The 23,792-nt window shown below is 39.5% G+C and overlaps 3 protein-coding genes across 3 annotated transcripts; 1 reads left to right on the top strand and 2 right to left on the bottom strand.

Annotated features, from left to right (window-relative positions):
* Positions 1-147: 147 nt before the first annotated feature.
* Positions 148-2,333, bottom strand: LOC6584996 (cyclin-L1). The gene is made up of 3 exons (XM_002010600.4): positions 1,618-2,333; positions 667-1,554; positions 148-601 (listed from the first exon to the last, which is right to left on the bottom strand). Exons 1-3 carry the CDS (start codon positions 2,211-2,213, stop codon positions 322-324), a joined length of 1,764 nt encoding a protein of 587 aa, XP_002010636.1. The 5' UTR covers positions 2,214-2,333; the 3' UTR covers positions 148-321.
* Positions 2,334-2,422: 89 nt separating this feature from the next.
* LOC6584997 (DNA topoisomerase 1) lies at positions 2,423-8,902 on the top strand. Its single transcript, XM_044008010.1, has 9 exons — positions 2,423-2,757; positions 4,198-4,421; positions 4,500-5,025; positions 5,065-5,610; positions 5,681-5,772; positions 6,430-7,559; positions 7,639-7,889; positions 7,964-8,157; positions 8,242-8,902. The coding sequence occupies exons 1-9, from the start codon at positions 2,731-2,733 to the stop codon at positions 8,342-8,344; spliced, it is 3,093 nt and encodes a 1,030-aa protein (XP_043863945.1). The 5' UTR covers positions 2,423-2,730; the 3' UTR covers positions 8,345-8,902.
* A 3,085-nt stretch (positions 8,903-11,987) lies between these two features.
* LOC6584998 (protein singed) lies at positions 11,988-17,423 on the bottom strand. Its single transcript, XM_002010602.4, has 5 exons — positions 17,023-17,423; positions 13,749-14,169; positions 13,119-13,688; positions 12,813-13,061; positions 11,988-12,452 (listed from the first exon to the last, which is right to left on the bottom strand). The coding sequence occupies exons 1-5, from the start codon at positions 17,225-17,227 to the stop codon at positions 12,359-12,361; spliced, it is 1,539 nt and encodes a 512-aa protein (XP_002010638.1). The 5' UTR covers positions 17,228-17,423; the 3' UTR covers positions 11,988-12,358.
* Between the last annotated feature and the right edge of the window lie 6,369 nt (positions 17,424-23,792).

A 23,792-nucleotide genomic window follows, 5' to 3' on the forward strand; every position in this document is an offset into this window, starting at 1 on the left:
ACTTGCCAGCAAAGGTGCTAAACTTTCGCTTTTGTAATGCGCTTAACTGTGATATAGTGCAAATCTAGTATTACAGGCGAAATAGCGTTTCTCTCTATTTCCTTCTCCTCCATCGAATATATAATTTACAAATATATTATGCACATATACAGTTTTTTACATTTATTTGTTATCAATTTGACTTTCGTTTTTTTTCTTTTTTACAGTGAAACTCCAAGTTATAAATCTCTTTTAATCGAAATAAATAGAAATGTAAAATGTAAAAAAAAAAAAAATGAAAACGCTTTCTGTTACAATTAGGCATAGAATTTGTTATTTTAATCAACGTTTGCGATCTCTGGAACGATCGCTGTCGCGATGTTTGTGTCCTCCACGGTTATTGTGTCCGCCACCAGCTCCGCTACCTCCTCCACCACTGCCTACGCTGCCGCCACCACCTCCGCCACCACCTCCGCCACTGCTACGATGCGAGTAGCGGCTGTGAGACTTTCCGGAATTTGAACTCGAATTACGATACTTATCGCTGTCGCTTAGACTGTTGCCCGGATTGCTGGAGCGTTCCTTCTTTACATAATAATCGGAGCGATCTCTTGATGATTTCCTGTGAAAGTCAAAAAGACACGATCAATGCATATAATAGATCTCTTATAGCTAATGCAGCCTTACCTCTTGCGATGCTTGCTGTGCGGCGAGCTGGAGCGCGTCAGCGAACGCGAATAGTGGCGCGATTTCTTTTTGTGCTTGGGCAATGATCGTGAACGTGATCGGGACGAGCGACTGCGGTCCCGATCGCGATCGCGTTCCCGGTCACGGTCACGATCACGGTCACGATCCCTATCGCGTTCACGATCACGATCGCGATCTCGATGCGATTTCTTGGAACGCTCGCGACTCGGCGAATGGCTGCGCGACCGAGAACGTGGCGTGCGTGACTGCGTGCGTGTGCGTGAGCGCGAATGGGAACGTGAGTCTTTCTTCGGCGACTTCCCGGTTGGCAACGGAACGGCACGCTGAATAAATCCGCCCCACGCATTGTGCGAGCCATTGTTGCGATCTACCGTTATTACGGCTGGAGGCGTGTTCGCCTCCTTGGTCTTGTTACGTGCATCGATATAACGCTTCTTCAGTTCCTCGACAGCTGCCTCCAGCTTCTCCACAACTGGCTTGGCCCGCGTATAAAGCTCCATCACCCGATAACAAATATCCGTAATATTGGCCATTGGCACACGGAAGATGCCAAACCACGGCGGACTATGCGGCAGCGGTATATTCAGCTTGCGCGCACTCAAGTATATGCACGCACAGGCAATCGCCTCCGGCGTATAGCGCATGAACACATCCGTACGCAACGAATCGTTCATAAAATTCCATGACATTTGCATCAATTTCTCATGCTTCTCGTATTGCAGCACTTGCAGATACATGACGATCAGCTTATGCGGATGCTTGACATGCACACAGAAGCCCAATTCCTTCAGCACTCGGCGCTCCGCCTTGATCACCTGTGTTTTCAGATTCGTGTAGTACTGATCCAGCACCATGGGCGTAATTTCCCTGCGAAACAGATGGAAATCAATATTAAATATCAAATGAAAGCAATTTACTGTCTCGACTTACTTCTGAGCGCGCACTTGCTTGATGTGATGAAAGACGTTGATGACATCGCGAATGCGACGCGGCGCCTCTTCAATTTTGGAGGCAAGGCAGACACAGCTCATGGCCACGGTTTCCATGTTGTGACGGACGAAGCTCTTCGAGTAGAAGAAGCGCTGGAAAAGCACCTGGCCAGTGGCCATGGCCACTTGGGGCAAACGGAGCAGTATGCCCGCCGTTTGTATTAGCTCACAGCCAAGGATGCGCAGATCCTTCTCTGTTTCAAGATCCAGTCCATCTTGACTGGATGGGGTCGCATCAATTTTCTCCTCAGGTATCAGGCTGTTCTCCAATGTTAGCACAATTTTGTTGAAAAGACGGGGATACATGGGCTTAGCAGCTCCTCCATCGGTTCCATCGTTTCCAGTGGCAACGGCAGCTGGGTTACCGCTGTGCGTATTATTCGAGATGTTCACGTTGTTGGAGTGCACTGAGCTGACAGTAAGTACGTTGGTGATTGTTTGCAATGCTGTTGCCGTTACCGTTGAGCTTGATGTTAGGCTGGTATGGACGACGCCAGTCGTGGCGGTGATTACACTAGTTGCACCACGACTGGCCATTTCACTTCCAACTTATTATTTTATTTGACTTATTTTTTCTGATTACAATAAATGCTATTGTATATTAATTTGTGAATTTCCAACAGTGTGCACCCAAAAAACGTTTGCAAGAAAACTAAAAATACTAAAATAATGCGTCAGCAGTCAGATATCGATACTCTGTTTTCGAAAACTATCGGAAATTATTAGCGTGGAATGTGCACATCTCGAAACAGCATACAGTTCGAAGTAGATTTGGTACGAACGTGTTCGCGTGGCCGCTGCGCGCTGTAAAAGAGACTCTTCTAAGTGTAATATTTGGGGACTTAGCAAAAAAAAATATATCATTTTGTAGTATCACGCAGTAAATGCGGAGACACAAAAAGTAGTTGCAGTCGCATATATCGGCTATTGACAACTGACATATAATACTAACTACAATATATAAAAGTGTAGAAAATATTTTTTTAAAAAATTGTAAAGTGAAGTTGGGAAAAAAGCCGTAAGCGCCGGACTGCCAGCTGAGAAATTGTGCAAAATGAGTGGGGATGTGGCTGCTGAAAATGTAAGTAATTTTGAGACGTATTTATTTTTATGTAATTTTCATCCGCTTAGCAAAGTGAAGTGACGAAAGGGGCAAGTGTGCTGTTAATTTTCGCATGCAAAAATGCATAAGTACTTGCAACCAGTGCAAGTTTCGACCGACCTGCACCTAAATCATGCGTAGTCGCATTGCAATGAAGAGTAAAAGGCCTTTTGGTAATTTACGAAAATGGCGACAATGCATGCAAGTAGTAGCAGGCAGAGACAGGCAGGCAGTATGAAAACGACGAGAGACGGCAACGACACAACGACAATGTGTATTTGGCACAGTGTGACCGATTTTCGCTGCTCTAAATACTAGTATGGTATTTTACGTGAACAATCATTGTTTTCTAAAGTATGCAATATCAATTTATTTGTTTTTATTTTTACAGCTGTTTATCGACTTTGTGTTTATTTCATATATAGAAATTTTTGCAAACCAATTTCAATCGTACAACACATTAATGCAAATAATAATAAAAGATAATATAACACTTGAAGATACATAAAAAGTGCTTTGGTTTTTTAAAAAACAAATTCGAATGGAATGCATTTGTTGAATTCGGTTGTAGTATTTTGTGTATTTTTGATGTTTGTACAAATGTGGTCACACTGCGCGGGGGTGCCGAAGTAATCACATGTGTGTGCATACATGCATACACAAGCACACAAATAAAAAAACAGCCTTGATCTGCCGCCTCCACCGCCGCCGCTGCTACTGCTGTTGCTGCTGCTGTTACACCTTACATTGAAAATAATGCTTGACAGAATGTACGAGCAATAAACACCAGAAACATGAGTACTGCTGTCATTTACTTTATAGTCTACCCACTTCCCGTACCCCCCACATCCAAATCCTGTCAACTTACGTTGGCATATTCTTCTTCTTGCCTTCTCAATTTTTTTTTTCGTACAAGATTTTTGAATTTATTAGGGTTGATTTTTCACCACGTGGTGGTGTGGCATGGTGTGGTGTGTCCATCTCCACTTACATATAAACACACACACACACGTCTATAAAGAGTTTTGTAAATCATTGACAATTGACTTGTAGAGTTGATACTTAAATGTGTCACACACACAAACATAGCCACATACACACATTTATACACATGTACACATTCGATCACACAGGTAGTCAATACTTCATTTCTTTGTAAGTTATAGGCAGACATGTTTTCACAATTGTATAGATGTGTATAAAAGAGTGTGTATGTGTGTGTGTATGCGTGCGTGTTACAATTAGGTTTATAAGATTAGTCAAAATGTTCTAAATATTTCCGCGAAGAGTCTCAAAATTGATACGTGCATAAGATGCATTTTCGTTTAGCTGTGTGTATTTCAATCCGTATCTTTATTAGTCCATGCATTTGTTTCTTTCCCTTGATTAACGTGCTCTCTTCTTTTTATGTGTTTGCAGAATATACACGTGCAAAATGGCGGCAGCTGCGAAGTGCAATCGAATGGTGTAACCACAAATGGACACCATCACCACCATCAAAGCAGCAGCAGTAGCAGCAGCGGTAAACATAAATCATCCAGCAAGGATAAGCATCGTGATAGGGAACGGAGCAGCGAGCATAAGAGCTCTAGCTCGTCGTCTAGGGAACATAAAAGCGGAAGCAGCAGCAGTAGCAGCAGTCGGTAAGTCTCCAATATGAAAATATTTGTTGATTGATCTGCTTTAGCTGTAATATGTTGTGTATCAATGTTTGCTTACAGCGATAAGCATAAGAGTAGCAGCAGCTCTTCGAGTAGCAGGGACAAGCATAGGGATAAGGAACGAGATAGCAGTAACTCAAATCGCAGCTCTTCGTCGTCGTCGTCGTCCAGCCATCGCGATAAAAACGGCAAGCACAAGTCTTCGTCTAGCCATCATCATAAGAGCAGCAGCATAAGCAGCAGTGGTGGCTCGTCCTCCAAGGACAAAGAACGCCGCGATAAGGATCGCAGCAGCAGCAGCAGCTCCTCCAGTCGAGATAAACACAAGTCTTCGTCGTCGTCTTCGAGCTCACGGCACAAGAGCTCGTCGTCATCATCATCATCATCATTGAAAAGCAAACATTCCAGTTCAAGTTCTAGGCATAGCTCATCCTCGAAAGATCCTGCCTATGATGGTGTATTCGTTAAGCCTGAGCCCGTCTCACAGCCCCACGCTGATCCCTTGCAGGCGCAATTGCAACAGCAGCAGCTTCTCCAAATGCAGCAGCAGCAATACCAAATGCAGCAGCAGCAACAGCTTCAGGAACAGCATCAGCAGCTCCAATTGCAGCAGCAGCAACACTTACAGCAGCTGCAACAACAACAGCAGCAGTTGCAAGAACAACAGCAGCAACAGCTGCAGCAGCAATTGCAATCAGAATGCAATGGCTACAAAAATGGCTACGAAGAACACATTGTCGATGTTAAGAAGGAGGATGATAACTTTGATCTGTCCCAGGCCAGTTCCTGTGATTACTCCTTGTCGCAGTTCAGATCCGATGAGCCAGAGTTTGTGACTAAAGAGGAGGCCACTTATACGGAGGATGATGATGATGACAATGATAATGACAATGACAACGATACTGACAAATATAACAACAGCAATATGAATGTTGATAACGATGGCGAGGACGAGGATGAAGATATGCCGTTAGCAATGCGAAAGCGCAAACAAGAACCCTCCGATGAAATGGACGGAAATGGAGACGATGACGACGAAGACATTCCGTTGCTTGCGCGCAAGAAGATGAAAAAAGAAGTAAAGGACAAGAAAAATAAAAAGAAACGCCCCAAGAATGAGGTAGATGACGAATACGGCAGCGGGAAGCCCAAAAAGAAAAAGGTTAAAAAGGTAAACAAAGGGAAACAAAAATAAATGAATAGTAAATGGTTTATTAAACGTCTTCAATTATATCATGCAGGAATCTGAGATCAAGCAAGAACCCAGCCAAACGTCCCCAACGAAGCGTTCGCGGAAAGACAAAAAGGAGGAAGAAGAGGAAGTGTGGAGATGGTAAATAACTCTTTATTAATTATAGTATGAGGATAACAAACTACGACTGATAGTTAGGTCAGCTCTTTAAAAAAATATTCATAACCCTGGAATTCAACAAGCTGAAATTAGTTTACAAACGAGAGTGTAAAAGGCAAATTCTTTTGCGTTAGTTTAAAGATATTAACATTAACAATTTACATGCTTACGCGAGTGTATGTGTGTGTGTTTACGTGCTCATGTGTGTGGGTGTGTGTGTGTATGAATTTTGAATGTCACTGACCTATTTATTTTTTGAAAGTCACATTTGGCAGTGACACGACTGGGGCGAAGAGTGTGTAATTTTTTGACCATTCACCGCGATACGCGTGCAACAGCTGTGCAGCCAAATAGATTGTGGTTATGTCCGATACTCGTTTTTTTTTTTCTTTCATTTTCATTTGATGCGTTATGTGAGCGCAAATGGCAAATGGCAACAAATTTGCTGTCACTGTCGTTGTTTGCGGCAAAACGTGAATTTCACGTTATATTTAAACAGCAACAACGATACGCAACAATTGCTGCTAGTATTAAAACGAATTCCAGCAAAGAGAATAGAAACTTGAAGAACAACAATAGTAATAACGGCATTGTTAAGAAAACTAAAATTCAAACAAAACGTGCTTCTACTATTTCAAGGTGGGAAGAGGAGAAACGTGAGGATGGTGTCAAATGGACAACACTGGAGCATAAGGGACCCGTCTTCGCGCCACCCTATGAGCGTGTGCCCCGAAATGTGCGCTTCTTTTATGATGGCAAGCCAATGGAGCTCAGCGAGGAGACCGAGGAGGCGGCCACATTTTATGCAAAGATGTTAAATCACGATTATTGCACCAAGGACGTATTCAATAACAATTTCTTTAAGGATTTCCGCAAGACAATGACACCCAAGGAGAAGGAGATCATTAAAGATTTTCGCAAATGCAATTTCCAAGAAATGTTTGAATACTTCCAGGCTGAATCTGAGAAACGAAAGGCGGCCACAAAAGAGGAGAAGCTCGCGAAAAAAGTTGAAAGCGAGGCGCTAATCAAAGAATATGGTTTCTGCATGATCGACGGTCATAAGGAGAAGATCGGCAACTTTCGGTTGGAGCCGCCCGGTCTGTTTCGTGGTCGAGGCGAGCATCCAAAGATGGGTATGATCAAGCGTAGAATTGCGGCCCGCGATGTATCCATCAATTGTGGCAAGAACTCGAAGGTGCCACAGCCACCGCCAGGCGAGCGCTGGAAAGAAGTGCGTCACGACAATACCGTTACATGGTTAGCATCCTGGACGGAGAACGTGCAGGGCCAGGTGAAATACATCATGCTGAATCCATCGTCCAAGCTAAAGGGCGAGAAGGATCATATTAAATATGAGACAGCCCGCCGGCTGGATAAGTTCATTGACAAAATACGCGCCACTTATCGGGACGAATGGAAGTCGAAGGAGATGCGTGTCCGCCAACGTGCCGTTGCTTTGTATTTCATTGATAAGCTCGCGCTGAGAGCGGGCAATGAAAAGGATGAGGATCAAGCCGATACCGTTGGCTGCTGTTCGCTGCGTGTGGAGCATGTGCAGCTGCACAAGGAGCTCAATAATAAAGAGAATGTGGTCGTATTTGATTTTCCTGGTAAGGATTCCATACGTTATTACAACGAGGTCGAGGTGGAAAAGCGCGTCTTCAAAAATCTCGAACTGTTCATGGAAAACAAGAAGGACGGCGATGATCTATTCGATCGCCTCAATACCCAAGTGCTAAATGAGCATCTCAAAGAGTTGATGGAAGGTAATTTGGATTCGATTATTATATAAATATTGCCCAAGGTCTTTTACTTAACTATTCCATACTTGGATTCGATTGACAGGTCTCACGGCTAAAGTATTTCGTACATATAACGCATCGAAAACGCTGCAGAACCAATTGGATCTGCTTACTGATCCGAACGCTTCGGTTGCCGAGAAGCTGTTGACCTATAATCGCGCTAATCGTGCGGTGGCCATCCTCTGTAACCATCAGCGATCCGTGCCGAAAGGACATCAGAAGTCGATGGAGAACCTAAAGGAGAAAATTCGCGCCAAGCGGGATGCCCTTGATGAATGCGAATCCGAATATCATGTAAGTGATGATGGACATTATTATCAATGTTATTCAATTCAAATCATACTCTATATAAAATTTTCTTTAAACAGGATCTGAGAAAGGCGGCTAAGCGTGGTTCCGTCAAAGAGAAGCTTAATGCCGATAAGAAGGGCAAACAACTGGAACGTTTGAAGGATCAACTGAAAAAATTAGAACTACAAGAGACTGATAGAGACGAGAATAAGACCATTGCCTTGGGCACATCCAAACTAAATTATCTCGATCCACGCATCACAGTTGCCTGGTAAATAAACTAACTAACTATCTTTAAGGCCGATTGGGAGTTGCATACTAATATGTCTCTCTCCCTCTATCTTTTATTGTTCAGGTGTAAAAAGTATGGCGTGCCGATTGAGAAAATCTTTAATAAAACGCATAGAACCAAATTTCTGTGGGCCATACATATGGCGGACGAGAATTATCGTTTTTAAATAATTGTTTTTAACACAACCAAACAAAGAAAAACAAAAAGTAACTAAACGACACCCACAAACTCATAAAACAAATCGGAACAGGAATGCAGCTACGAGAGCGAAGACCAACCAAATTCATATACTATTCCCTCTCACGCTCCCAGATACATAATAGAAAAAGTCGCCGCAACATGGAACGCATCTCCGGATTGGCAAACCTCCTTATCATCGGCTTATGCAAATGAATGCATATACGAAGAGACATGGAGGAATAAGGCAGAATGATACACATATTTGATGTGGATTATTTTGGTAGCTTTTGTCTTAGTTGCACATACACCAACACAAACACACACACACACTAAGTATATGTTTATGTGCATATGTACATACATATATGTATCTGTATGTAAACAAATATAATTTTTATTGTAATGCTTATAGGAGTGTTGTGCACTACGCTGAAGTTTAACTTGCCAGCAATGTAGTGTCACCTGCGCTCTCCCACTGTACTCGACAACAACAATACAAAGAGAGAGGGAAACAAACACACACACCCACATATATATATATATATATAAGTGAAAAATGTTAATAAATATATAACTATATAAGCAATCACACACCCCGTCATCATATATATATGCACGTACACACACTCATGCTGTGTGTTTACGTGTACGAGAATGTATGTGTTAGTAGCGCCGCCGGAGAACATAAATTTTTACGTCTTACAAAAATCAATTATTTTGATAGGTTATTATTACAATTATTATTATTTTTTTTTACCATATAAAAGGATACTACATATATATAAACCTTTTTTTTTTTTTTGTAAAATTTATTGTGTATGAAAAAGAATACATTTTATGTTTATACTTATAGTTGATCTTCGTTTAGCAAAAAGTTTATACCTACAATTTATAATAAATTAAAACAAAAAGAAAAAGAAAAAAACACATACATATTATTAAGTGCTAAGTGAAAAATGAAAAACCTTGTAGCCCACTTTTAGCATAGCATAATTTATTCGATTAGGACAGCGAAGAAGCGCTATTGGCAATACACAGACACACACACACACCTTATGAGAAAGATAAACAAGTTTAATACTATGTAATTACGTTGTAATTGTGCACAACAAAATGGCCACATGCAGATATTGAAAATATACCTTATATACATTTTATAAATTTAAATTAAACATTAAATTTTAAAACAATTATATTATTTTTACAAGTTCTTTTAGTTTAAGATGGCCGCGTGTTTTCACTATTTTTATGCTAATTATCCAAAACTAGTTTGCTTTTGTACAAACACTGCAAGCGGAACAACAAGAACTTATTAGAAAAGAAAGCCTTATATTTTTTTTATGATTATCACACAAATAAAACGACCAGCTGCACTCACACACATAGCCAGGTTTCAAATTTCGTTCTGAACAATAACAATAACAGATGTTGGACAAATGATAAACAACAATCAAAAGCAGAGAGAACAACGCAATAAAGAAAACAAAACAGAACAGAAGAAAAAACAAACAGATTAAGAATGCAACTAAGTTATAAATGAGAAATCCACATTATAAATAGGATTTAATATGATTATTGTACGTGCAATTAAGTGAGTTAAATAATAACGTTTGATCGATGACATAAATAAAAACCACAATTGTAAAGACAAGAAAAACAAATCGAAACTGACTAATCAACAAATTTAGAATCTTGATAATTGATTAACTAAATTCTTGGTAAACCAAAATTGATGTATGTATGTAGTTGTATTTGTATTTTAATTATGCGAATTGCGGAACGCGAAAAGGAAGAGCTGTCAGATCTTGGGGGAGGGCGGGTCACATAAACATACATGCATTTGTATGCAAGTATCGATATGTGTGAGAGTGTGCGTGGTCATGAATTATTCTTAATCTCATATGCAGACGAATAACAGTCGAAGAGGAATGAACAGAAAACAAAATATATGTACGAACACATGCATATGTATTCATAGATATGTGCATGAATGTGTGTGCACATGTACTCATACTCTAAATAAAATATTAATTTTGTCTTATTTTAAAGAATGTGACGCTTTTAAAAGGTAGAAAATTGGACAAGTCCTGTACTGTCTTCTGAGTGTGTGTGTGTGTTTGCACATGCACTCACATCGACACACATATATATACATATATATATATTTATAAACACACACCCACACATATTACAGTATAATGTAAGCAGAGAAAAACAGAAATTATAAGTTTATTGTAATGGAACGATGCAAATATACCTACCACAACAACACATATGTACACATAATATATATGTATAATAAATATATATATGCGTATGTGTATACATATGTATACATACATTTAAAATCTGAAATAAATTCTGACTTTCATTTTTCAATTGGGCTGCATTGGCAACATTTTATACACATGCATACGCAGTAAAGAAAGCTACATACATATGTGTATATTTGTTCCATTCCATCGTCGTGTTTGCTAGACTCTCTTAATCATTAGCGCTCTCAGCGAGCCTGCCATCTGAGAGTCATTACTTAGCTTATTCGATCGCGTAGCATTGTTTTTGCTTTCTCTCGCTCTCCCTCTCTCCGTGTGTATGTATGAGTGCACATACTTTTCGGCCATTTTAAGTGTAGACTAAAAGGACATAAAAAATACTAAATTTTTGTCTTTTGCACGAAAACAGGCAAATGACGTCCTCACGCCAGAGCTGAAAACGAAAATTGTACCAAAAATTCCAAATAAAAATTTAGCTATATTTTAGGTATGTTATATATATGTATATTTCATATTATATCATTTATCATACATAATTTCCGTTTCTGTTTATTTTTATCCTTTTCAGTTTAAGCGACTAAGTTGACAGATTTTTTAGTTGATTTTCTTCTTGGAGTGACAAATTGATTCAATTAAAAAAAAAAAACATTATTTATATAAAGATATAAAACGTGCGACAGCAAAAAATAGTATAATTAAATTATGTAATAATAAGAATAAATATGTAACAAAAAATGACAAGTGACATATGTATATGTTTTTTTTATAATGTTACGTAGGTTAGCTTAAAAATCGGATATTGCAATTTTGCGGGTATCAAAGTTTTTGTTTTTGTTTTTTTTTTTTTTTTTTTTTTTTTATTTTTTTAAGTTTTTTTTTTTATTATATTATTATTGCGCTTAAAACTAAGTTTTGCATATAATAAAATTGCTCGAATGTGTGTATATATGTATCTGTGACTGTGTGTGTGTATCTGAGTCTGTGTGTATGTATTATTGTTCATATTTCAATATGTATAAATATATAAATAAATTTATAGGAATATGTCTTGGTTTTAAGCAACTTTTTTGTTGTTTTTTTTTAAGCTTTTTTTATTTAATTTAATTTTGTTTCTGTTTTTAAGTTAAGCGGCCCTTTTTTGTTTTCAAAAAGCAGTACAAATCGAATAAATATAATTATATATATATATATATAAGTATATATATTTGTATATATATAAATTTTTTTTGCATGTTTCATATATGATCGCAAATTTATTAAATTTTGTATATAATTTGTATTTGCTTGTTGCTGATATTGAAAAAACGGAAGGACTTGCGACAAAATTGGTTTTCACTTCCTGCTGTTTCCTCTACGCTAGATTTGTTTCTTGTTCTTGTAAAAACGTATAAAAAGCTAAATAGGTTTGTTTATAAAAAAATCTCTTTTATATTTATGTATAAATATGCTCCTATCCTTAAGATTCCGCTTTGAATACGCATGTAGGATATATTTTTGTGCGACTTTTTTTTATTATTTATTTATGTTTTTTCATTAATTTATATTATTTTTCTTTTTTTTACTTTTGTTTCTTGCGTTCGAAAATTCTTGGATTTCTGTTTGTTTTGGACTAAGTCGACACGTTGCTAAAATTCTAAAAATTGATACGCGTTGTTGTTGTTTTTGCCGTAAGATTATCAATGTTGCAATTGCCAAACACGTGCTGCATCTGCATCTGCATCTGCAATCTAAAACTCCCATTGTGTGGCAGAGTCGGAGCCATCATCCAGCAACTTAAATGCACCATTTTTGGTGGCACCCAAAAATTTGCCCTGTTCGGATCTGAAACGAAACGAATTGTCAACATTTAAGTCAATATATAACGGTTAATTTATATATTCGTTAAAAAACCGTTGAAAGCCGTTTAAGTAAAACTTCTTATGTGCATAAGTAGTGCACTTATGTTATTAGCAGTTGGCTGTTAACCAACAGAATACTCTGCAGGTTACACAACTAACAGTGCAATGCAATCGCTTAGCTCGTTACAGAGCCGCTAAATTCCAATTGGAAATTTAGCCATAACAGTGGACTCGTCTGCGCACTGAATGTTAAATGTGACCGTTATTTATAATTCGAAACTTGTTTTTGCTGTTAGATTGGCAATTTCTAAATGTTTTTTGTTTTATAAACTGTGTAGTTTACCTTATGCAAATTCGTGTTGGCTCACGCAACTCCAAAAAGAAACCGTCAGTGGGCGCATCAGCATCCACCGAAATGCTCTCGCCATCAATGCGCCAGTATTTGCCGCTGTGCGCCTTCAAATGAACCATGCCCTTCTGTGCACGCTCAACCAAAATGGTCTCATAGGTGGCCTTGTTGCACTCCAGCTTCAGATTGCCAGGCGTGCGATATCCAACAAAACCCTGCTCACACTTCAGCACCAAAATGGGCCTAAAACCAGAAATAGATTAAATGATGATAGATCGACTGAGTTCACGATGCCCTTACCGATTAATCAAATAGAAATAGAATTTGGTAATCTCTTCAATGGATTCGGAAGTGGCAAACAAGTGGCCCGATCGCTTGGTGGCCAGGAACTTGCCATTGTTGGCGCGGAAAGAAAGCGAGCCATCGCCATGCCAGATGAGCTCGAAGAGGGCATCGGCACAGCGACGATTGCCAGTGGCCTGGATGCCGCCGCCAGCCGACAGGCACCAATAGCGATCCTGTGTGGTGCGCAATGCCCAACGATGCGCCGACCAATCATATTCCAGCTGGAAGGTCTCATTGTCGCCGACCTCGTCCTGGTTGGCGGTTACATCGACGCCCTGCTTGACGCTCACATAGCGCAAATTGAGCCCAGCAATGAACGAGGCCTGGGGTAAGGAGTCCTCCAGCGAGAACAGCTCATCACGGGTGACCGTTGAGGAGCGTGATTTCAAAACAGCCTTCGAGCCAATTGGCGATAGATACTGTCCCTGGCGATCACGCAGAGCTAAATGCCCGCCATGATATTCAGCACTGAACAGACAATCCTCATTGCAAACCACCTGCAGCTTGCCATTAGCATTAAGATATCTAAAGACAATATCACAAATTAGAGATTTGACTTCTAGATATTCCGCTGGAATATCTCACTTATTATTGCACGTGTGCAGGGCATATCTGCCGCCCTCCTCGGCGCGAAACTCAAGAGTAAAGAGCGTATCCTCGCCCCACGGTATGTTGGCATCCACATGTATCTCGTCCTGCGATTCCGATAGATGTGCGAATCGTTTGCGTCCAATCGAACGCAAATTCACTTGGGGCCTGGCCGCCAAGTGTACCGTCCAAAACTCGCTGGCGCCGGGCGTCTTGGCCGTGCAGACGAGTTTGTCGGGTGTGCCGCCCAAGAAATAGCCACGCGACTCATTCTTCAATGCCCAACGACCGCTGCCATCCTCGCTGATGCTGATCTGAAAGCGACTGCCCGCATCGCGCTCCTCGCTCTCGCACAGCACATTGCCAAACTGATCGACCGATAGATATTTGTTCAGATGAGATCGTAAATAGATAATACCTATGAAAGTGCATAAAAATATTAAAGAAAATAAATATGAATGAATTCATTATACAAATATCAATTGTTAAAATATTTAAAATACATATTTCTCTCTTTTATTAGCTTATTTTAAATCAAATAATTATTTATAATTATCATTATTATTAACTACTTAAAAAATATATATTTATCTAATATTTTTATTTCAATTATTTTTATTTTATTATTATTTAATTTTTGTTTTTCTTTAAACATGATGTTTGCCATAGTGCATATACTCGATGTCTTAGAGTAAAACTACAGCCAATTAACGCTACGTTCTCACTTTACGCTTTGCTCTCGCTCTCTCCTTCTCATTCACTCTTGCATGACTTGTGTGTGCTATTTGCAATTGCTGTACGCGTAACGGGAATGCCAACAACAACAACAAGCACAGTCAGCTGTCAATGGCAACTTAGCGATGGCACACACACACACACACACACACAGAGAGTAAATGGGCAGCAGCAGGCGAAGATGCTTAATTAGTTATCGATAGGCGGCTTAGGCACAAAGCGCTCGCTGCTTTTAATACCAATTAAAGCTGACGCGCAAGCAAGTGTATATGCGTTTATATATGTACATATGAGACTGCTGGGAGTTGTTAAGCTTTACTTATGTATTTTATATATGTTTAATGAATTTAAAATTCTAGGTTTTAATAATTCTAAATTGTAAATGATCTTAAACTCTGTCATAAATATTTAAGTAATTTTCATTCATTCTTTATGTAGTTTCTTTTTCGGTTCATATCCTTTTTCTATCGATAAATATTGATATGGCTGTCTGATTTTTGTAGCATATCGCAGGGCTGAATATATATTTGGCTTTAATTGGGCTAGTTTGCACCAATGCCTCTATCACATTACAGGGTATCTGTCAATTGGTCTAACTTTAATTTTTATTGAATTTCTTTTTTTTTTTTTTGTTATTTTCTATATTTTTTGTGTATTATGATATTATTAAGCAATTTAGCTTAAAAAATTATTGTTTCGTTTTTGAACGTCGATTTCAATTTGGCTGAACTATTTTAATGGCCGTTACGAATGCCAGAGCTCGGCTTTCGACTAAATATTTTATATTAATTGCCAATGCAACAACAAGAACAACAACAGCAGCAGCAACAACAACAACAACAGCATTAAGCGCAAACGAGTTGCTTTAATTATAATTGCCAAGCGAGCCAACGGAGCAGAGACTAAAGAGACCACAGACCAGAGACCAGAGACCAGCTTAGCCAGACCTGGCCTGGCCTGGCCTGGCCTGGCTCGGCTTGGCTTGGCCTGACCAAAGCCAATTGCAGTGCCGTTGCAAATGCAGCGCTGTGGCATGCAACATGTGGCGTCTCTTGATAAATGATGCCAAATTCGTAAAACGCTTTGTTTTACCAGCAAATCTATTTGCCCAGCTGCAAATTGTAACGATGATTTATGTTGTGCAGTATATGCATACACATACATACATATATCTGAGCAATATATATACCTATATATATTTATATACAAATATATTCATATATATATGAACCAAAGCCGCAGCTGATTATCTCGTTTCTTTTCTCTCTCCCTCCCTCTCATTTTTATGAGCCAGCTGAAATGATTTATTGCCAGCAATTAAATGCAGCCAATGCTCTTTAACATTAGCATTATCATTATCATTAAGCTTTATCATTCGTCATTATCAAAACTTCATTTCCCTATTCATTTTTTTTTTTCATTTTCATTTCCATTTGCATATTTTCTGTTTGTTTAGATTAATTGAGCCCGCTTATCAGTGAAGTTCGTTGATAAGCGCACCATGCTCCAGCACAGTGAAAGCACGCTGTGACGAACAATGATGAAATCGGAACCACACACACCAATTACTGTTATATTTATGAGTTATTCTTTTTTTGGAATGTTGAGATATATATAGAAATATGTCGTGAGCAAGAGCTTGTTCAACTGACTAACTGGGGCAGATAGCCGTATTAATAGTTAATAGAAACTTGGCTCTTCCATTTCATATTAATTAAGAAAATAGATACCGTCATCGGTAGAGCGTATTTGTCTTGATCTCCGTTAATGTTGAATACTTTTTATATTATTATATAATATTGTCTACCTTCAATTGCTTCGAAATCCTTAGAACTCTGAAGGGCTGTCTTTATCGTCAATTTTTCAATGATTATTTACCCATAAAGCTCTTCATAATAATTTGCCTATGTCTGCCAGCTTTTATAGTGATTTTTGTTGCAAATATTCGAAATTTAAAGCAACCTTCAATCTTTGCTTTTTTCCCCAGAATATATTACTGCATATCTTTCTATTGATATTATATCTATTCTATGGATATTATTTTAGTTAAACATAAATTTCGTGGTCTACATAAAAATGTTGGTAGCTCAGTTTGCCTAAATTGAGTGAGATAATTTGTATGTATAAGAGTATCTATATGGAATGATTTACTTAATATATGATCTATATGGGATCTATTATATAGAGATCAAAGAATAAGAATATGGACATATGGACAAAAACACTTCTACACGTTATTAACTATTAATATCTACTGCTGCTATGATGCATAAATACACATGTAAATATATAAATATGTACACGTCTAGGCACATATATAGCTTCGATTCACGATTCGTATACATTTCATCTGCGGTCATCTACTTTCCCTATAGCTTAGCTTCGATTCTTCTAATAACTTGAGTCTGATATTATATCACACCTTTCATATATGTATTTCTATAGAATACCATACCAATCGACCATTCCTATATATATAGTCTTCATTTCATATGCTTACACTACATTTATCTAGAAATATTGGTCATCTACTCACTTTCACCGGTGTTCGATGGCTCCAGGGTCCAGAGCTGCTTCTTCTTGAGGCTGGCCCCGTTGGCATTCAGCTTGAAGCCAAATGTCTCGGCAGTCATGTACTTGTGCTGTCCATTGATCAGACCGATGGTCCACCAGCCCTTCTGTTGGTTCTGTGAGATGATGTCCCCATTGCTGTGGCCCAGCTCACAGCTCTGGCCGTTCATGGTGCTTATGGGAGCAATGATGGCGGCTGTTTCACAAACTAGTTGGAACCCGAACAGATATGAGTAATCGCTGTACGAATTTGCTGCTGCTCTTGCTGCTGCTCTCGCTGGGTCGCTATTGGGTATAACGGACTGTGTGTGCCAAGTCGACGGTGCCAAGTGGAGCTCTCTTCTTCGTAGTTTGCTTTTTGCTTGTCTGCTTGTGTAGTATATATGAATGTGTGGAAAAACAATTTATGAATGCACATATATATTTATTGAAATAAGCTTGTGTGTATTTGAGTGAAAAATTTACTGATGAAGCTTTGTATATGTATGTAAAGATGTCAAAATTGTATACGTATATGTCAAAGCATCGTAAGAATTCGAAGTGGAACATAATTCAAATTTTATCAGAATTGCCATACATCTATATATATGTCCGTTTGTCTGTATGTAAATGTGCATTAAACTAGTTGATGCATTCAATCCTCGACGCATTTAGCTCACGAGCCAAAGCTGGCAGCAGACAGGAAGTTCATTTAAAGCATAAAATCGAAGTATCGATAACTTAGTTTGCAACTCTGATGGTACATGTGTATATATGTAGATTTACATGCCTGCATTCGAATGTGTGTGTGCAGCCTGCTAGGTAAATTTATGTGCATGTCAGCGAAGCAAACAGATCGCCTGCCTGGGCCAGACAGTTCGCCAGCCATGTGTACAGTGCATGCTGAACATTCAACACAACATTCAACAGGCGAGCTGCAACTGGCGACAACTGCAGGAGACAGACGCATCCATTGATATTGGTCTGACATTCATTTCAATGTCGCCAAGCTGAACAGGAAACACAGATAAGGCAATGCATCTTTCATTCATACCCAGCATGCACAGTCAATGGCTGTAAAACGGGATTATTGCAGCAGCTGTGCAGAGTCGATGACACGTCGAACATTTCGATCTTTCAGCATATGTATAAGTATGTGTATATTATTTCATTTCAGCATTCCTGTTTGTAGGGTATTTTTGTAGTCGTTCGACTGCAGTTTATTTGCTGCTTTGCATGGACAGCAACACATGTCGCATGATTAACATGCAGGCAAAGCAATGGCTATATTCAAATTTAAATCTAAATTCAAATTCAAGCGCCGGCAAATCAGCTGTCAAAATGTCAAACAGCTAGCGATGGCAGCGCGACGACGGCGCTGGCGGCGTCTTTAATTACCTATCGATACGTGGCTTGTAAGTGTAATCGAAGCATCGGCGGAGTAAAGCGATAATTTATTGCCAGATCTGTCTAAGCTGGACGTTAAGCATTTGAGAAGTGGCTCTATTTAACAGTTACACATGTAAGCCAATTAGCCGACTTTTATACATATGTAGGTGTGTCCGTGAGCGTGGGAGTGCGTGTGAGTGCGTGTGAGTGTGCATGCGTGTGTGTGTGTGCGTGTGAGAGTGGATCATAAGTATTTGGGCAGCTCATTAGCGTGACGCGTGCCAGCTAATCAGAGCCAGCGAATCATACAGCCAGGCGTATGACTCAACCGCATAAAACCCACAAAACGCACAGGAACAGCCAGGCAGGGTAAAGATAACAAATAAAGGTAAAGTAGAGATTGTACGAATAGCAGATACCCTATAACAGAAATTAGATCTTAAGGATAGATCCAGTAGGGCGATCCAATGGAACCCTTCTCTAATACTTGATTAGTTCTTTTTATATTCTAAAGAGTATACCTATTACACATACATATGTAATATTAAATATGTGCATATTTATGATACTCGGCTCTTTGCCTTAAATTTAAATAAATAACTGTAATAAATGAATTCCTAACTCTCCTTCTCTTCTGCTGCTCTAAACAGTAATGTTGTTTTTTTTTTTTAAATCAGTTATTCGTTAGCTTTTCAATAGATTGTTTATTTTACAGATTCAGATTTAGATTTTCAGATTCTTTTACAGATTTTATATATAACTTTAATATAATCACATATTATTGCCTTGCTCTACTTGTTACACAAATCTCTTCAATTGTAATATGCCCTTTATGATCACATGTATGTGCAGGGTAGTCAAAAATGTATAGCGCATATGTGGGGGCGGCCGGCCAGCCAGCTGCAGGAACAGCACTCAAAGTGCTGTTGATGGACGGCGGCAACGACTTGGTAGGTGTGCAGCTGAAATGTGCTTCACTTAGCTTCGTTTTTTGTTACTTTTTAATGTTTTGCATGCATACAAATACACATACATACAGATACATATGTATGTATGTATATTCTCAAAAAGGGAAGCGAGCCAAGCCTGAACTGATGGGCGATTGTGGCTGGCAGCGGCACGTAGATACATAAACAACAAGCGAACTGCGTGATGGACGTGCAAAGGAGACGACGGCGCCCATGGTGATGGCTCCTTCATATGTTGTTGTTGTTGTTGTCATTTCTAGGCGTTGGCTTACGGCGCTGACCATTTGGGAGAGATTTTCATTTTGACTCAAAGCCATTTGACGTTGGGGCGTTGGCTTTTTGCAGCCAAATGAAATAAACTAAAGGCAAATGTTAACCAGCGGCAAATCGGATGGCAGATTAACATCAAATAAAACGCAAAATAGAAGTGAAAACTCTGCACACACGCACACACACTCAAATCCTCTCCTCCCCCCTGTGGCACACCTAATGGCTTTTTGCGCTAATCTGGCATCGCCAAAAGTATTAAAGTTCACAGCGTGTGTTTATGTGTGAGTGTGTGTGTATGTGTGTATTGCTCTCATTCAATATAGCTATCTCGCTCGGACGAAAAGTCAATGCTCGCTGGTTTCTTGTAAAGTCAGCTTTAACAGCAGCAGCAACAGCAGCAGCAGCGGTGAAAGAGGCGGAGGCAGCGCCAGCAGCAGCAGCAATATGTATTTCCCTTTTCCATGTTAAGTGAAATTCAATAAGCGCCGTTCTTGCATTCGTTTTGCACATTTTTGCCGCTTTAAATGCAATTGCAATTCGTTGCAACACACAAATATATATCATGTATAGGTATAGGTATATGCACATACACACATACACATACACTTATGTGAAAAGCCAACTAAATCATAATTAATTATGCATGCCGATTTGTTTTCGAAGCCTCCAGCTGGCTGCGATGCGCATACATACATATATAAACACACACATGTATATACATACATATACAGATGTACATTGGAATGGAAAAAAAGAACAAATGCAAGCAAACCCAAGAAAGAAAGGCAGCAGCAACAGCCGCAGCGCATCAGCAGCGGCAGCGGCAGCGGCAGCGGCAGCGGCAGCGGCAAACAGTTAAACACCGTTGCATTTAGTTAGCTAAAGAAGAGCTGGCAGCGCCAATTACTGCAAATGGTGTGGCAACAATGGCCAAGCAGACATAACTAGACAGCAGCAATCGCTGAAGAACAAGAACAAGAACGGGAGCAGTAAAAAGCTCACAGCTGCAACGGCTCGGCTGGCTAAGTAGCTCACAAGCGACTGAGCGACTGGCTCATTTACACACACGCACACAGAGACATAAACAGACTCCAATACAGTCAAACTCAATCAAATTGAGTGGCATGAGGCCAGTTTACCGCTGCTTCTTCTTATTTTGATATTTACTGCTGCTGCCGCTGCTGCTGCGCTGCTCGCAAATCAATTAAATTACACTATTGACTCTTGTATCTAGTTGTATTTGTATTTGTATTTTTATTTGCCTAGTTTGTGTCTCTCTGAGTGTGTTCGTCATGTGGCATTATTAAACGCAATCTAATTAAATGAAATTGTACTCGCACACACAAATTGATTGTAGATATGCACATCACATCACACACACACACACACGCACACATATACCTTTGCTTTTAGCAAATTAGGAAAATGTAAAATATGATGAAATTTTATCGCATCGCACACCTTTCACCAGTCAACATTTTGCGTGTGTCGCGCTATATGTGGCCCTGCCCTGTTCTCTCTCTCTCTCTTTCTCTGTATCTCTTTCTATCGCTCATCTCTTTGCGTGTGTATCTTGTTAATGATAACGGTAAATTGATAAACGCACAGCAAATTCAAACAATACGAGCTCATCAGCCAACGGACTGAAACAGAAATGCAGATAAATACAAGCACACATACACACACATACACACACGCACTCACATGTATAGACTGCAGCTGTTGCTTTAAGCTTTGCGCAATTATGTATGCAATAACAAAACAACACATTGAGGAGAGAGGACGAGTGGGCGGGGTGGCAAGGCTGCTCTTCTGGCGTTGCCACTGCGCCATTAGAATAGCCAACGGACATTGCTCGACTCTAATCTGCATACACCGAAAACAATTTAAACTAAATCGGCGTCAGCATGTGTCGTAATTTCTTATAATACGTTTGCCATCAACAACAACAGCGCACAAATATTTATGTCTGCTGCAAGCGTACGGTATATTTTTACTGTACGAGCAGCAGACGCCGCGCTGTGGAAGTCGCGCAGCAGCAAGCACAACAACAAAAGAATTGCTCCAAATCTCGGCTTCAGACGTTCTAAAAATACGCACACACACACAGACACACATACTGGGAGGCGCAGTGAAAGATAGAGTAGGAGCGAGAGAGAGAGAGAGAGGGAGAATGGTTACACTTAGTGATGCACAGATACAGACATCAGCACGGCCGGCAGACATTAATATTAGTGGCCCACGTCTTCGTTTTTAAGACATGCCACCGACTTCCAAGTGGCTGCTTCTGCTGCTCGAGGCGCACGCGCGCGCGCAACCGAGCGTTGCATTTGCATTGTATATGTATGCATATGCACACGTATACACACACACACAGGCACACATACATATACATATATCTGCAGGTGCGGTATGCGATGAAAGAGGACAGGCAATGAATGACGTTGCCACATTGCACACTGGTTTCAAATTAAAAAGAAATTGGCCAACATAATTGAAAAGTTAATACAAATATTTAGCTTCAATTATTATTTAGATTTATGTAGAAATTAGTGGCTAATGATTTTTCTCTCAGTGCACAAACCATATAACGCCATTTTACATTTTATTACCGTAGCTTTACAAGTGCTCAAGGGCACGCACAAACACACACACACACACACACACACACAGAAAGGCGTGCATATGTGCCTAGATAAATATTGGGTATCGCATGTTGTAAATAGCTGACCTGGCACCAGTGTGCCGGGTGTGGTTTCTCTACCTCCCTGCCTGCCTCCCTGCTTCGCACCACCCCTCCCTCTCTCACACTCTGCTATCCCGCTCACAGGCTAACTCTTCGACTTTAGTGTCTATCGTGACTTTTATGGCTGTCAAGAATGCAAAAGCGATGCCCGCGAATTATAAGAGCAGTCGTAAAATGTAAAACTTTTTCGATGCAGGCCCAACATCTGCTGGCGGCTGTTGGCGCTGCCGCTGCCGCTGCTGCTGCTGTTGTTGCTGTTCTCGTGGGCGATTAATACTAAGTTACTGTTGCTTAAGTTGTTGTTGTAGCTAATGTTGTTGTCGTGGTTGATTATGCTTGTTATTTTAAAAACATTTTGCGGTTTTTGTGGTGGCGAAATGAAGCCTTAAAAAGCATGTGCAAAATAAAAAATAAAAAATACTCTTTTTTTAAATTGAAAACCGACTCAATTAACGGCAAACTGTACAATCATTCGGCACAAGCACCTTTCCAATTGTTTTATAATTACAAACGTACAATTATGTTCAAATGCACTGCAACAACTCTTCCAACATGTTTTTAGCTTTTTGGACATAGTTTTGTATTTTTTGTATTTTTTTTTTTTCTTCTTTATTTTTTCTTTTAGAAAGCGCCTAAAACAAGTGCAGTAATCAATTATTACGCGACGAATCAACAAATTGATTGTCTTGCGAGAGTTGAAAAGATGAGCTGAAAAAAAAAGTAAAAGTTTCAATGGAAACGTTAAAGCTGTCAAACACCAGTTCCGCAGCGTCTGCAAGTGCGAGCGAGCAGGCATGATTATTGCCAAAAACCGTTAGAACAACGTTCGCGCTGCTTTTGTAATGTAAATTGTGGAATTGAGTTTACATTTTCAAATTTTACAATTTAGAGGTGCGTGAGAGATAGCAAACGGGCGAACCGCTTGAACCGGTGACTGTCAGTGCTGCCACACTTGACAAATCTGGCGACAAAGCTTTTGCGGCTAAACTGAAGTAAAAAATCAAGAGTTGCACATAAGACATTTGACTGATTATATCTAATTGGTAATTAAGAAAAGTCGCTGTTTGAACTTGAAATATAAACAGCTTCGTCTATTTTTTTTTTTTTTAATTGAATTTTACAAATGTTTTGAGTGACCAAATGTAGCTTTAATAATAATAATAAATACCAATATTAAAGTTTTTTTTTTAATATACATAAATATGTATCTGCCTAAAATTGACCTTAGCCACATTTCTAGCTAAATAGCTTGCTCGAGCAACTTTCAAATATGCCGCTAAAAGCTATAAATAGCTATATTTTAAGCCTTTTATTTTTGGTATCTGCATTTACAGTTGTGCGCTTCTGCATGCGCTTGAAACTGCGCTCGGAACAATCAAAAAA

This window comes from Drosophila mojavensis, unplaced genomic scaffold (assembly GCF_018153725.1).
Source record: "Drosophila mojavensis isolate 15081-1352.22 unplaced genomic scaffold, ASM1815372v1 contig_136, whole genome shotgun sequence".
Classification (NCBI taxonomy): Eukaryota; Metazoa; Arthropoda; class Insecta; order Diptera; family Drosophilidae; genus Drosophila; species Drosophila mojavensis.

Bases quoted from the DNA above. Each gene is read 5' to 3' on its own strand.
- LOC6584996 (XM_002010600.4), bottom strand. From the start codon at position 2,213: ATGGCCAGTCGTGGTGCAACTAGTGTAATCACCGCCACGACTGGCGTC. The intron at 1,555-1,617 runs GTAAGTCGAGAC...TCTGTTTCGCAG, and splicing joins AAGCAAGTGCGCGCTCAGAA to GGAAATTACGCCCATGGTGC. The intron at 602-666 runs GTAAGGCTGCAT...TGACTTTCACAG, and splicing joins CACAGCAAGCATCGCAAGAG to GAAATCATCAAGAGATCGCT.
- LOC6584997 (XM_044008010.1), top strand. From the start codon at position 2,731: ATGAGTGGGGATGTGGCTGCTGAAAAT. The intron at 2,758-4,197 runs GTAAGTAATTTT...ATGTGTTTGCAG, and splicing joins GGGATGTGGCTGCTGAAAAT to AATATACACGTGCAAAATGG. The intron at 8,158-8,241 runs GTAAATAAACTA...TTTATTGTTCAG, and splicing joins CCACGCATCACAGTTGCCTG to GTGTAAAAAGTATGGCGTGC.
- LOC6584998 (XM_002010602.4), bottom strand. From the start codon at position 17,227: ATGAACGGCCAGAGCTGTGAGCTGGGCCACAGCAATGGGGACATCATC. The intron at 13,689-13,748 runs GTGAGATATTCC...TATTGTCTTTAG, and splicing joins CTGCACACGTGCAATAATAA to ATATCTTAATGCTAATGGCA. The intron at 13,062-13,118 runs GTAAGGGCATCG...TTCTGGTTTTAG, and splicing joins TATTTCTATTTGATTAATCG to GCCCATTTTGGTGCTGAAGT.